General features: G+C 41.0%; 1 protein-coding gene across 1 annotated transcript; it reads right to left on the bottom strand.

Moving 5' to 3' along the window:
- Positions 1-3,050: 3,050 nt before the first annotated feature.
- On the bottom strand, positions 3,051-4,376 carry LOC121853964 (proteoglycan 4-like; the record flags this gene model as incomplete). Its single annotated transcript, XM_042348360.1, has 2 exons — positions 3,051-3,706; positions 3,959-4,376. Coding segments are annotated over 2 exons (1,074 nt in total), but the record flags the coding sequence as incomplete, so codon positions are not given.
- Between the last annotated feature and the right edge of the window lie 9,073 nt (positions 4,377-13,449).

Below are 13,449 nucleotides of genomic sequence, written 5' to 3'. Positions count from 1 at the left end.
CAGATTGCCATTCATCAGGCAAAGAGACAGCGCTGTGTAATTGCCGGCGAAGAAAGATATTTCTCTCGCAATAATTGCCAGCACACTTAAAAATACCCGGGCCAGATCTCTCCGACACGCTTGCTTCAGGGCTGTCCGTCCAGGGCTGTGTAATTAAGACCTGTTTGTTTAATTACAGCCGTGTTGCAGTCAAACACACATGAAAAATAGTTCATGTCTACGACGCCGCTGTGAGGCTGTGCACCTCCAAGAACAGGTGTAATTTATTTCCCCGCCCCCCGTTCCCCACAAAGGCTGTGTGTGTGTGGGGGAGGGGGGACAGGTCAGCCAATCAAAACAAAACGTGTAAGTCTACCCCAACCGTTTTCTAGAATTACTCAACCAATCAAAATCTACGTCACCATTCGTTTAAAAGAAAAAAACCCGCAGCCAATCAACACCACCTAAAACGTCACTCATTCCCGTGTTATACAATTATTACTCAACCAATCAGGTTTAATACGTCATTCTCAGCTAATCAGACTCCACACGTTATTCATTCACTTTTTCTAAATTATAATTGAGCAAAACAAATTTTAACAATACAATAATTACTTTTTCAGGAATTAATTGTTTTGTTTATCTTCAGTTAACTTAGATTAAGTTTGACTGAGTCTCTGTATAAGAATGATTGGGTTTAGTTAGGTTAGGTTAGGTTAGGTTAGGTATGATTGGGTTGGGTTTAATGTATGCGTGGGTTTATGTTTTGTCATTTATATGGTTTTACTTGGGTTTGGCTTGTAGGGTAAGTGTGGCTTCCTTCACTAATACTAACGTGAAAGTTTGGTGATGAAAAACCGGTCCGATTTTGTTTGGTTCGCTCATTTGTGGTTTGCTTTGATTTGTTTCGTTTTGATCAAGTAGTAGTTGTTGGTGTTGATCAAACTTGTTCGGTATTTTGGATAGTTTGGCATAAAAGTTTCGTTCAGTTTATCTTTGGTTCAGCACAAGTTTATTATACGATTTAATGATTTGGTTATGGTAAAGGTTCGGTTTGGTTGTGGTGGTCAGTGGTTGTGGCAATGGTATAGATTCGGTTCGTATACTTTATAGTACGGTTTCGTTAAGTGTTCATCAAGCGAGTTAATCTTTGTCCCTGATTTGATTAAGTTAAAATATTTATTATTTTTTTTTACTTGGAAACAGCCCACCTGCGCACAGGTCATCGACCCCACAACGGGGCCTAGGGGCGAAAAAATAATAGTAAAAATAAATTAAAAATAGAAAGGAAAAAGACCATATTAATCTACACCACGAAGATGCCGGAAAACCAGCTTTTTGAAGTGAGACAGATTGTGGAGTATGGAAACAGAAGAAGGAGAACATTCCACAGTTAGGCTGTGTGAGGAAAGAAGGAGGTACTACTATAATGGGTTATTCTAGTGTGACCGACATCCACAGAGAAACGGTGGGCACCGCGGGCAAGACGAGCGTTAAGCCCACGGCCTTGCCGGCGGTACACAGGATGCCAAATCCACCGAACACTGCCCGTTAAAGTACCCGTAAAAGAGAGAGAGTGAAGCAACATTGTGCGAAGAGAAAGGGAAGAGATTATCAATTAGCGGATTCGTTAAAAAACTTCTCGCTAAGGATACGTCAGTATTCAGGTAGCCAGTCGACGCGTGGTGAGAGTGACGTTACCGGAGAATTAGCGTGTTTTACTGTGATTGGCTGAGGTGTTCACTTTAATGAGGAGTTAGCCAATGCGGGCGTGTTGCTAATACCATTCACTTATCGAATCTTTCATAAGATCATCTTCATTATACACTAATTCGTCGTTCATTCTTGTTCATTCAGTCATGTTATATAACCTTGTCAATATTTACTCACTCATCATCTTTTATTATTTCTTTTTATGGTCTTTTTATTCCCTAATTACCTTCCTTCTTCATATATTCACTTGTGTCCTCAAGCATTTGTTCACTTAATGCAAGATTTATTATTATCATCCCATGGGTGTTTACTACGGGTACAGTGAAATCAGTCATAGGTTCCAGAGATAACTTGGTGAAACACACACACACACACACACACACACAGCCCACATAAACACACCAAATTAAATCCCGGCACATCCAGCTATCATGCAAATTCAGCTAATCGTCGTGAGCAGAGGCACGCACGCCGCCCCCTGCGCAACACATCCATCAAATTAGAGTTTCCAATTTTTCAGTTAAGTTTTTCTTTGTGGTAATAAAAGCGGCCTCCCCTAAGCGGTGGATAACAGAACCAAGTCGTGGAGAATCAGGGTTGATTTAAGTTTTAAAGCTTTGGTAATTAACTTAGGTGAAGAAGGAATTGTTTTAAATGTTTCTCTCTATTCTGTCCTCATCCCATCCTCCTGTCCCTCCCATCTTCCTAACAATGCAGGATAATTAGCTTCATACAAGTAACTTGAATTCTTGGAGAGCGCTTTTGAGGTGTTTAGCAAGCACACGCACAGGTAAGAAATCCTGTAAGTAGGTGAAGGTTCATTTTGAACTTCCAAACACGAAGACCCCAGATTGTTATTAGCTGAAATTGCTGCCGTGTGTCGTTGGGTGTTTGTGGATTCTGACATTGTAATTGGTCTTTACGAATAGGAACTACTAGTGTTTTATTTTGAAAGAAAATTGAGTGAATTGGTAGTAATCATTCTGGGTTCATTAGTAGAAATCGTGATTTTTTTTAGTTCGTTGACAACTATTTTATTTCTTCTTTCGTTTTGCCCAACATCTTAATGAGTGACCATCCCACCTGCCCCTTCCCTCCCTGCCCCCCCCTGCCCCCCACTCTGGGCTTGGAGGATAAATACAGTACTCAACGTTAATTACTGATCAGAATGGAAGCATCAATTAAAACAGACAGTCATGACGAGAGTTGAATACCTGCACCACCGTCTCTTACTGAAGCCACCGGTTCTGCTTGGTTCGGTGTGTTTCAGGCTGGTTCTGGTGTGTGTTCTAAGCTCTGGTTATTGGCGTGTCTGGCCTTTGTTGTTGGCGTGTTCCTGGCTCTGGTTGTTGGCGTGTTCAAGATTCCTGGTTGTTGGCGTGTTCCTGGCTCTGATTTGACGTGTTCCAGGCTCTGGTTGTTGGCGTGTTCCAGCTCTGGTTGGTTGCGTCCAGGCTCTGGTTGTTGGCGTGTTCCAGGCTCTGGTTGTTGGCGTGTTCCAGGCTCTGCGTTGTTGGTGTGTTCAGGCTCTGGTAGGGCGTGTTCCAGGCTCTGGTAGTTGGCGTGTTCCGCGCTCTGGTGGTAGCGTGCGTTCCAGGCTCTGGTTGTTGGCGTGTTCCAGGCTCTGGTTGTTGGCGTGTTCCAGGCTCTGGTAGTTGGCGTCGTCCAGCCTCTGGTTGTTGGCGTTCCAGGCCCTGGTAGTTGGCGTGTTCCAGGCTCTGGTTGTTGGCGTGTTCCAGGCTCTGGTAGTTGGCGTGTTCCAGGCTCTGGTTGGCGGCGTGTTCCAGCCTGGTTGTTGGCGGTTCCAGTCTGGTTGCTGGTGCTTGCAGGCTTTGGTTGTTGGCGTGTTCAAGATTCTGGTTGTTGGCGTGTTCTGGCTCTGATTTTTGACGTGTTCCTGGCTCTGATTTTGGCGTGTTCCAGGCTCTGGTTGTTGGCGTGTTCCAGGCTCTGGTTGTTGGCGTCAGGCTCTGGTTGTTGGCGTGTTCCAGGCTCTGGTTGGCGTGTTCAGGCTCTGGTTGTTGGCGTGTTCAGGCTCTGGTAGTTGGCGTGTTCAGGCTCTGGTAGTTGGCGTGTTCAGGCTCTGGTTGTTGGCGTGTTCAGGCTCTGGTAGTTGGCGTGTTCCAGGCTCTGGTTGTTGGCGTGTTCAGGCTCTGGTTGTTGGCGTGTTCCAGGCTCTGGTTGTTGGCGTGTTCAGGCTCTGGTAGTTCGTGTTCAGGCTCTGGTTGTTGGCGTGTTCAGGCTCTGGTTGTTGGCGTGTTCAGGCTCTGGTTGTTGGCGTGTTCCAGGCTCTGGTAGTTGGCGTGTTCCAGGCTCTGGTAGTTGGCGTGTTCCAGGCTCTGGTAGTTGTGTTCAGGCTCTGGTAGTTGGCGTGTTCCAGGCTCTGGTTGTTGGCGTGTTCCAGGCTCTGGTTGTTGGCGTGTTCCAGGCTCTGGTTGTTGGCGTGTTCCAGGCTCTGGTTGTTGGCGTGTTCCAGGCTCTGGTTGTTGGCGTGTTCCAGGCTCTGGTTGTTGGCGTGTTCCAGGCTCTGGTAGTTGGCGTGTTCCAGGCTCTGGTTGTTGGCGTGTTCTGGCTCTGATTTTGACGTGTTCAAGACTCTGGTTGTTGGCGTGTTCCAGGCTCTGGTTGTTGGCGTGTTCCAGGCTCTGGTAGTTGGCGTGTTTCAGGCCGCTGCTGCGAGGGTCCTATTGGACACGACTCGCCTCCTTGGCTGGCCATTACTTACCCAGTTTATAGGGCAACTCGTGGCTGGTGGGAAGACATGTATTATGGACTAAATATGGTGGGCGTGCTGTGGGTTTCTGTTACTAGCGCCACTGGGAACTTAAACCATAATAGCAACACCGTGTTTGTGCTACCGAGGTGAAGCAACAGTGATGGTCGTAGGTAATCGTTTGTAGATTTGTTGCAGTGCAATTTTGTGTTTAATCACCTTCAACGCAGTTTCGTGTACAATTGCCTGCAGACTTGTTAAATCAGCGGTGCGTGTGTTGCTGTGGTTACGGGTATTGTTGTATAAACAAAGTTGGAGCATCAGGTGTGACAGGGGAGACTGCGGATAGGTGTTAGTCACAAACTTAATTTCCTGCTTGCTTTATTTTTACATAGAAAGATTATTTTTACATGATATATTGAAGATGTAGTTCTTTTAATGTACATTATACACTAAAATAACTAATGATAATAGTTTGATACAAGCAAAGTGTGGGGAATACACACACTTGTGGAAGCACAGTTAAGTCTGCACCATCTTGGAACTGTCCTCAACATTATACAAATCATAACTTGAGTCACGGGGCGAGTTAAGGTTTTGACGCAGTAGATGTTCTCTCATATCTTCATCATGTTGTTCTTCGCTTCCTAGTTTCTCAGATGGTTGACCTTAAGCCGCTACACTTCATGGATCGAGGATAAAAGACGGGTTAAGTTCCGATGTTATTAAACAAACGACGAACTTAAGATCCGTCGAGAACTTTCTTGTCTCCAGGACCTACGATAAAGAACTTTCTGAGTGTCGTCTGAAGCTCACTTCACTGGACCTGGTTGTTGTGTGGTAAGCCAGGCTTGCCTTCTTACGACTTGTTGTTTGTTGTGTATTAAACTCACAGCAGTGGAAGTATTTGTTTACGAAGCTTCAAAACTTATAAATCGAATTTGTTTCATTAAGCTGATAACATTTCAAGTATTAGGTGTGTGTTAAGCTGACAACCTTGCTTAGTGTTTGTTATGTTAAGCTGACAAAACTTCGGGTGTTTGCTGTGAGCTCAACTGACAACAGCAAGAAGGCAGTAGTATTGTGAACACTCCCTCCTTATAATGACACAGTGGGTGAGTTATGGAGACACACAGCTCTCTCCTGGGTAATCCATAACATTTGTTTCTCAGTTCTGCAAATGATGAAATGCAAAAAAACAGAAAGAATGAAAAGCAGCTTTAGACGTGTGGGTGATAAATGTTACGGCTATTTTGACGGGAATTCTCCAGGAACAATGGTAATAAGTGACCTACCCGCAGTAATTCATCCTTTAGTCAATCCTGCCTACTCTCTTATGTTGCCATTCTACTACGGCTCAGGGCATCATAGTGCTACAAACACCTGTTATTTATTAAGGACAAACTATGATAATGCAAGACGAATTATGTCGTTTCTATGGACTCATTTTGATTTATTTACGCATTTCATGTTTTACCTTTGGAGTCAGGAAGGTTACGAGATAATATATGTTACGTGTTTATTGTTAAAAGAAACGTTGGTAATAATATATTTATCCATAGCAAGAGACACCTGGTGAGGATATTACATGGTAAGAAACATTGATTATATTCATATGTAGATTATACAGGTATTCATACATAACAAGAAACGTTTATGGGTAAATAACACAAATAATATTCAGTCTATATTTTTGTGTTTCTCCTTACTCATAACGTATTCTGGCTAAAAATCCCAGGTACTTTATTAGTGTCTAGGAGGAGGTAAATACAGTAGTAGATATACGGTTTACCGGGCGTATAGAGCAGTGAGCACAGTACTGTATAATGACTCTCAAGCCAACACTCATATACTACACTATTACCTGGTTATTAAAGGTATATAGCTCTCAGGACATGTTAACAACCATTAGGGTATATGAAAGGAAAAACCATTGCTTGCTTGTTGTCGTCATCGTTAGCCAAATCCATGTGTCATATTATCTAACACAAAATCGTAATCATCTGGGTGAGTATAAATCTGATTATGCATTACAGTACAGGTATAGTCGCGTAACCTGCTTACTCCATGTTATTAACTTCTCGCATTACTCCATCCATCTAGACATTAACTGAGGTAACCTAACACACTCCAGGAACCATCTCCTTTTATTTCATATCAATTTTGACAACTTTACGTAAACTTCCTCTTACCCAAATGAGGTCAACATTTATTTACATTCTCAGATCATAGACGTAGAGAGAGAGAGAGATAATTAAGCCCTGTCAAGAATAATAATAAGCATGATGTATCGTTTCACACTTTAAAATAGTTTCCAAGTCTTGTGGTATAAAGGGTTCATCCTCACCAACAATCCTTTTAATATGTAATAAACACTTGTCTGCTCTTAAATACCTGTCATGCTCTTAAACACCTGTTCTCTTAACGTATATTGAGCATCTAAAATATATCTAAAACACCAGTCTTTTTAACATATATTGAGCACCTAAAATGGTTTGAAACACCTGTTCTCTATCTGTGCTGTTCTGTTATGGTCTAATATTTTTCACTTAACGCATACTGTTCAGTAACGAACCTCTGTAGTATTTAACACATGTCATGAAACACCTGGTCTTGTAACGTTGGATCGACATCTGTCATGGTCTAAAACACTCAAAGAACACCTGTCATTATAAGATATGTCAACACCTGTATGGTTTCCATTATTCTCGAAACATATTGAATACCTGACAGAGTGTGAAATATCTGTTCTTTTGATATGTAAACATCTGTGTCAGACGCAATAAATACACAGTACGTGATAGCATGAAACACATTTCTTTAACATGTGTTGATGACCTGTGATCTGAAACACCTGTCACGGTCACCAATTGTCCATTTAACGTATAAAATAATATCACGGTTTAAAACACATGCGCTTGTAAGCCGTTGTAGTCGTGCTGTAATTTTAACGCAAATGTCATGTTCAGAAACACCTGTTCTCATATATTGAACACACCTGTGGTATTGTAAAGAAATATTTTAACAAACTACGCGTACACCAGGAGTAGTCTTAAAACAACTGTACTGTATAAATTGTCTAAATTCTGAAGAAAACAAAATGTTCACAAAATAGGATTAATAGTATTCCTCACCTCGGGGTATAAAAAATTCTCTATAGGTATATGACCTAGAAATAGTACAGTATGGGGTGTACTGGTGGGCTGAATATATACTGTATAATGTGGCGCTGATGAAGGTTAGTAGTTTCTTCTAAAAGTTTACTATTGAATGGTGCGTGCGTGTGCGCGTGAGTGCGTGCGTGCGTGGTGCCGATATTTATTTAACACACTCAGTTCCTTGTATCGAGGTGCAAAGATGTAAGTTTTGTTTTTGTTGATTTGTTTTGTTACATTTCATTCTGTTATTCCCCGTGTCTAGTAGACCCTTCACGTTTCTCTGTTTCGTTTGTACGTTCAAGGGTTTCGTTCTTTGAGTTTCGTTGTTTCGTTCCTTGAGTTTCATTGCTTCGATCCTTGAGTTTGTGTTTCGTTGCTCAAGCTTTAAAATATTTTATTCCTTTTGTTTCGGGTTTCATTTAAATTTCAGGTATTTTCTTCTTTAGTCTTTAAAATTACTTTTCTTGCTTAATGTTTCGGTTCGTTGTTTCGTATTACAGTCCGTTGTTTTGTTTCTTATTGATTATTACAGTATGTTGTTCTCTCGCCTGACCCTGGGCACGTAGGCTCTTGTGTGACCCGGGTGAACGCTCGCCTTGTAAGGAGGAATATATGCATATTTACTGATACTTTCTTTGTACCTTCAACGTTCACGAATTTTACTTTCTCGGCGTTCAGGTACTCCTTAAGTGTTTGTTGTTGTTGTTGTTGTTGTTGTTGTCCGTCTGAGCCGCTCTTAACTGACTGAATGGCGTTCTTGGCGTTCAGTTAATCAATACATTTTTGTCCGCCTGAGCCGTTCTTGACGGCTGGCTGACTCATAGAAGTATTTCGTTACCTTTTGGACCGTTCTGATTGATAACGTTCCTGTCGTACAGTTTATTCATCAGACTTATCTTGTTATGTCTTTGTATTATTCACCTCCGTTGTGCCACCTATAGTGTCGTAACGTGAGCAGAACAGTTAAATAGGTTATTAACATCTCCAGTTATAGAGAATGATATACGCAATTTACTAACCTTTGAGATTACAACTTTGTGTCAGTGTTAAAGTGAACCATTTAATAGCGTTCTAAGATCTCCAGTTTGAGAAATTTTTAACTTAAAATCATTAGGGATTCTATCTTTGTTATATATCTTAAGTGCGTCATTTACCATCTTACAACCACATTTAAGTAGAACAATTAAGATACCAGGTTAGGTTAGGTTAGGTTCTCACACCTCAGTTTCGGGGAAAATAAATAAGATAGGGTCTTTTGAAAATCCATCTTGGTGCTATAAACTTAAATGAATCAGCAAGGTCATACGTCTCCAGTTTGGGGAAAAGGATTAACGGAGGAACCTTTTAGGATTTAGACTGTGGTCGTGGTCTTGCTGCCTCCTTTTTATCTTTCCTGTTGAGTTGAAAAAGTTGAAAGGTTAATGATGCCTTACAAGTTTTGGCTGCATAAGAGTGGTTCTCTGACCCTTACTGCTTCGTAACGTTCACTTGGAAGTTTATGTTACTGTTGTGATGGTGATGTGTGGTGTAGTGATGATGTGTGGTGATGGTGTGGTTGTGTGTGGTGGTGTGTGGTGATGGTGTGGTGGTATGTGATGATTATGGTGGTGTGGTCCTACATTATATATATGTTGATGGTGATAGTGATGTATGGTGATGATTGTGTGGTGATGACCTTGTGTGATGATGTGTAGTGATGATTCTATGTGTGGTGGTGGTGGTGATGATAGTGTTATGTGGTGATGGTTATGATGATGCTGGTGGTACTGTGGTTTGGAAAATTACAAAACTAAGTTATATACAGTACTTGAAAAATCCTGTTAGATTCATTATTACATCACCAATTAGGAAAAAAAATAGTGTACGAATCGTTTGGCCAATTTAAAGTCTGCTAATGGCTGTGTTTCATTTGGCTATAGTCAGGATATACTTACCTGTATTATTGCCTAACCTGGGGATATCACGGAAGTAAGGTGGACTCTTAAACACTCCTTAGCTATACTCCCCCCGTTGGCCACTCCACTATCGTGTTTTACCCCACCAATAACACCTTCAGTAGTAATTTAGAGTGAGGGAGTTGGTGACGGCCCCACAGGTGTGTACTTCGGTATCTTGCTGATTACCTGGTGGTCTTAATCACACCTAAACGTTTTGCCTTGTGGTCATCTTACAGCTGTCTGGATTTTTCTAGATTTATATTCTTGGTTTTACATGTGTTTGTTGGTCTAGTTTACCTGTGTTTGTATGTCTGGTTTATTTGTATGTCTGTTTTTGTTTGTATGTCTGGTTTACCTGTGTTTGTATGTCTCTGGTTTACCTGTGTTTTATATGTCTGGTTTTACCTGTGTTTTTGTATGTCTGGTTTACCTGTGTTTGTATGTCAGTTTACCTGTGTGGTCTACCTCTCCCTAACGATGGTCTGGATGGTTTGATTGGGTTATACTGTATATCCAGCCTGGATGTGTATTTTACCTTGATGGTCTGCTTGATCACCTGGCGATATAATGTACCCTTGTAGTGTACCTGTGTGGTTTACCTTCATAATACATTGGCTATCTGTTCTGTCTGTTTGTCTAGTTTTACTTATAGTCTACCTGGTTGCTCAGTTTACCTCCACAATACCTGGTTGCTAGTTTGCCTTCATGTCTACCTGAGTTTGTAGTTTACCTTCATAGTCTACCTGTTTTGTAGTTTACCTCATAGTCTACCTGGTTGTGGTTTACCTACACTGAATCCTGGTTGCTTCGTTGCCACCAGTCTCCTGGTTGCTGGTTTATAGTCTACCTGGTTGTAGCTTACCTCCATAGTCCACCTGGTTTGCTTACCTTCATAGTCTACCTGGTTACTTGAGTTTACCTTATAGTCTACCTGGTTGTAGTTTACCTCCATAGTCTACAGTTGTAGCCACCTCCATAGTCCCCACGGTTGTAGCTTACCTCCTAGTCTACCTGGTTGCTTGGATTTACCTCCACAGTCCTACCTGGTTGTCTAGATACCTATCTTGAAACTAAAGCCTTACATATTTTTCCCTCGATTTATCACCTAATTATTTAATCGTTTTTTGACATGTTTTTTTATTTTGTTAGATTATAAGTTAAATTGTAGCCTTAATTCCCCCCCCTCCCACCCATCTCTTATTCAATTTAACATGTTACTTTTTGTTATATTGTCACGGTATTTTAGATTACGTTTGGACATTTCTGTGAAGATTAAATATTTGTCAACAGATTTTAAATTGTGTAAATAATCTATGTTTGAATTGTTTATATTTGTTATTAACATATTAGATTATTTCTGCTATTTAAAAGTAATCGTAACATATATTTAAATTATCTTGTTATTCCGTGTTAAATTGCAGTTATTCTGTAAAATAATGTTAATTTATTGTACGTTTTGAGTGTTAAGGAGAATATTTTATTATCTTTATTTCGTTTTTACTAACTTTAGGACTTTATTTATTTCTGGTTAAATTTTTCCTGTTTTGTTTTCATTTTATTTATTTTTTGTTCATAGGTTCAAAATAATTTCCTTCTTTTATTTTTTTTTTTTTTAAGTTTTTATGACGTATAATTTATAATATTTTATTTAATTTATTCGGTTTATTTTTATTAATTTGCGTTAATTTAGTTTTATATTATATTATTTTGTTTATATTCTGATTTGTTTATTTTGGTTTTTTTTAGTTTCTTTGTAGCAAATTTAATCTTCTATTAATTAAAATATTAATAAGAATCATTGGTGTGTATTGTTGTGTGTAATTATATTGAATATTATTGTGTTGTTAATGTGTCGGTCAATGGGTAATGGACTGACCCCTCCTCATCAAAATTCTACAACAACTATTCAGTTCGCTACAGGCCATTCATCTCTCCTCTCTCTCTCTCTCTCTCTCTCTCTCTCTCTCCTCTCTCATCCCCCTTCTTCTCTTGTCTTATCGTTTATTCTATTTGTCTTTATTTTCTTATTCATGATCATTTTTCTTGATTTTCTCCAAAGTTTTCCTATTTAATATTCGTCTAATTCATTTTTTTTATAATAACTTTTGTACTTTTCTTCTTCCTTGTTTTATTTTTTTTCAGTTTGTCTTTTTTCGTGTTTTTCTTTTTTATCAACTGTTATTTATTATATATTTTAATTTTTTTTCTCTTTTGGTTCGTCTCTGTTTTTTCTTATTTCGTCTTTCGCCCAATTTTTTATCTCGTCTCTTTCCTTCCTGTGTTCGTCCCTTAACTGCGTTGTTATTATTATTGTTGTTGCTTATTCCTCTTCGTTTACCATGTATTATTCTCGTGTATTTATTTCGCGTTCTCTCCTCCATACCGCTATATATATTTTTTTCGTTTTTTTATTCGTGTCTTTATTTCGTGGAATCATTTGGGTGTTCTTATATCTCATGGTTTTTCGTCATTTGCTTTGGCGCTCAGTGATGTGAGTGAGGTCGTTCTCTACCATTCTTGGCGGTCAAATCTCCAAGTCGTATCAAATGGCTGAATCGTGTCATCGGGAGGTCATCATTTGGGTCGTCGTCTCTCACCTTGAACTTTCCTGTTTGTCGCTTTGTTTCTTTGTTTCTTTCTTTCTTTATCTTCCTCCCTCTGTCTCTCTTTTCAGACACTAGCTTTCCTTTATACCTTCGTCCAATCAGTCTCCCTGCCAGACCCTGTCAGTCTTTTTTAGCCGCCTCACACTGTCTTCCCTTGGTGATTTCCACTTCCCTTTCTCCCTCCCCCCTCCCACCCCCATCCCTCTCCTCTCCCCCTAAACCCTCTTGCTTCCTCCATTTCTGCATTCCTTTCCTTCCTCTTTTCCCTTCTAGCCCTCACCTGTGTCTCCTTCCTCCCTTCCACCAATATCGTTCTTCCTTCCCTTTCCAGACATGCTGTTATTGGTCGTTTCTCCCCTATCCCACCCCTTCCTTCCAGACCTTATTGTGTTTGCTCCTTCAGACAATATGATGGTGGACGTTCCCCTCCCTCTTCCCTCCTCTCTACCGCCCCTCCGCCAACGTAGTGGTTGATCGTTACCAGTCGTACATATGAGCAGTTTGACGCAGAGCTGAGCTGAAATCGGCCGTGCATACATAGCCACATTAGCAAAGATGCTTTACACGCCGACTTTTCGCCACGATTCTGTGCTGCTGTGGCTCTGCGCTGCCTTATTTATCGCCAGCCCGGAGGATTAGCCCAGACACAGGCGTAAGCCTACACAAATCTCACCCTGAAATCGACGCCTTTACGACCCTGAGAATAAGGTCCTTCTGTAACCTGCAAAGTAAAGGTGACCTTCCATTAAATGGGGATCTTTGCAATACAGCAAATCGCAGCAATAGCCTGCAACTGCCAAAGACGATCCGGTCGCTCGGCAGGCCTCACACGACTCTCGAAGCCCTTGAATTTTTATGGCCTTCAAATTTGTTATGTGCAGTATTTGCCCGGCGCGACATATTCAATGCATCATATTATGTAATCGTAGCGTGATACAGTTTGATTCCTCCTGCTACTCAAACTTGGGAGGCTGCGTCCCCCCACTCCCCTCCATCTCCTCCATCCTCTCCCTCACCAACCCACCTCCCTCCTCCCCAAATCAACCCTCTCCCCACTCCCCATCCCCCTACCCTCCCTTCCTTGTTCCCACTATCCTCTTCTTCTTCCCCCTCTCACCCCCCCCCTCTTGCTACATTTGTTACTCCCTCTCGGGTACTACTGTGAGTTAGGGAGGAGCTGGGTCCCCCACCCCTTCTTCCCAGCACACCAATAAATATAATGAAGGTCACTCCTGCAGATTCTGCCTTCTCTTTGGAGAAAATTTCAGGGAGGATCAGGACTCCCAGTTTAAGAGGATTAGTAGTAAGGGTCCAACCAAGGCCGTCTTTCAGCAGCCATGTTT

The sequence above is a fragment of the Homarus americanus genome, unplaced genomic scaffold, assembly GCF_018991925.1.
Source record: "Homarus americanus isolate GMGI-L3 unplaced genomic scaffold, GMGI_Hamer_2.0 scaffold15054, whole genome shotgun sequence".
In the NCBI taxonomy this organism is placed as follows: Eukaryota; Metazoa; Arthropoda; class Malacostraca; order Decapoda; family Nephropidae; genus Homarus; species Homarus americanus.
Note: the sequence above shows the minus strand (reverse complement) of the source record. Positions and strands in the feature narration are given on the sequence as shown.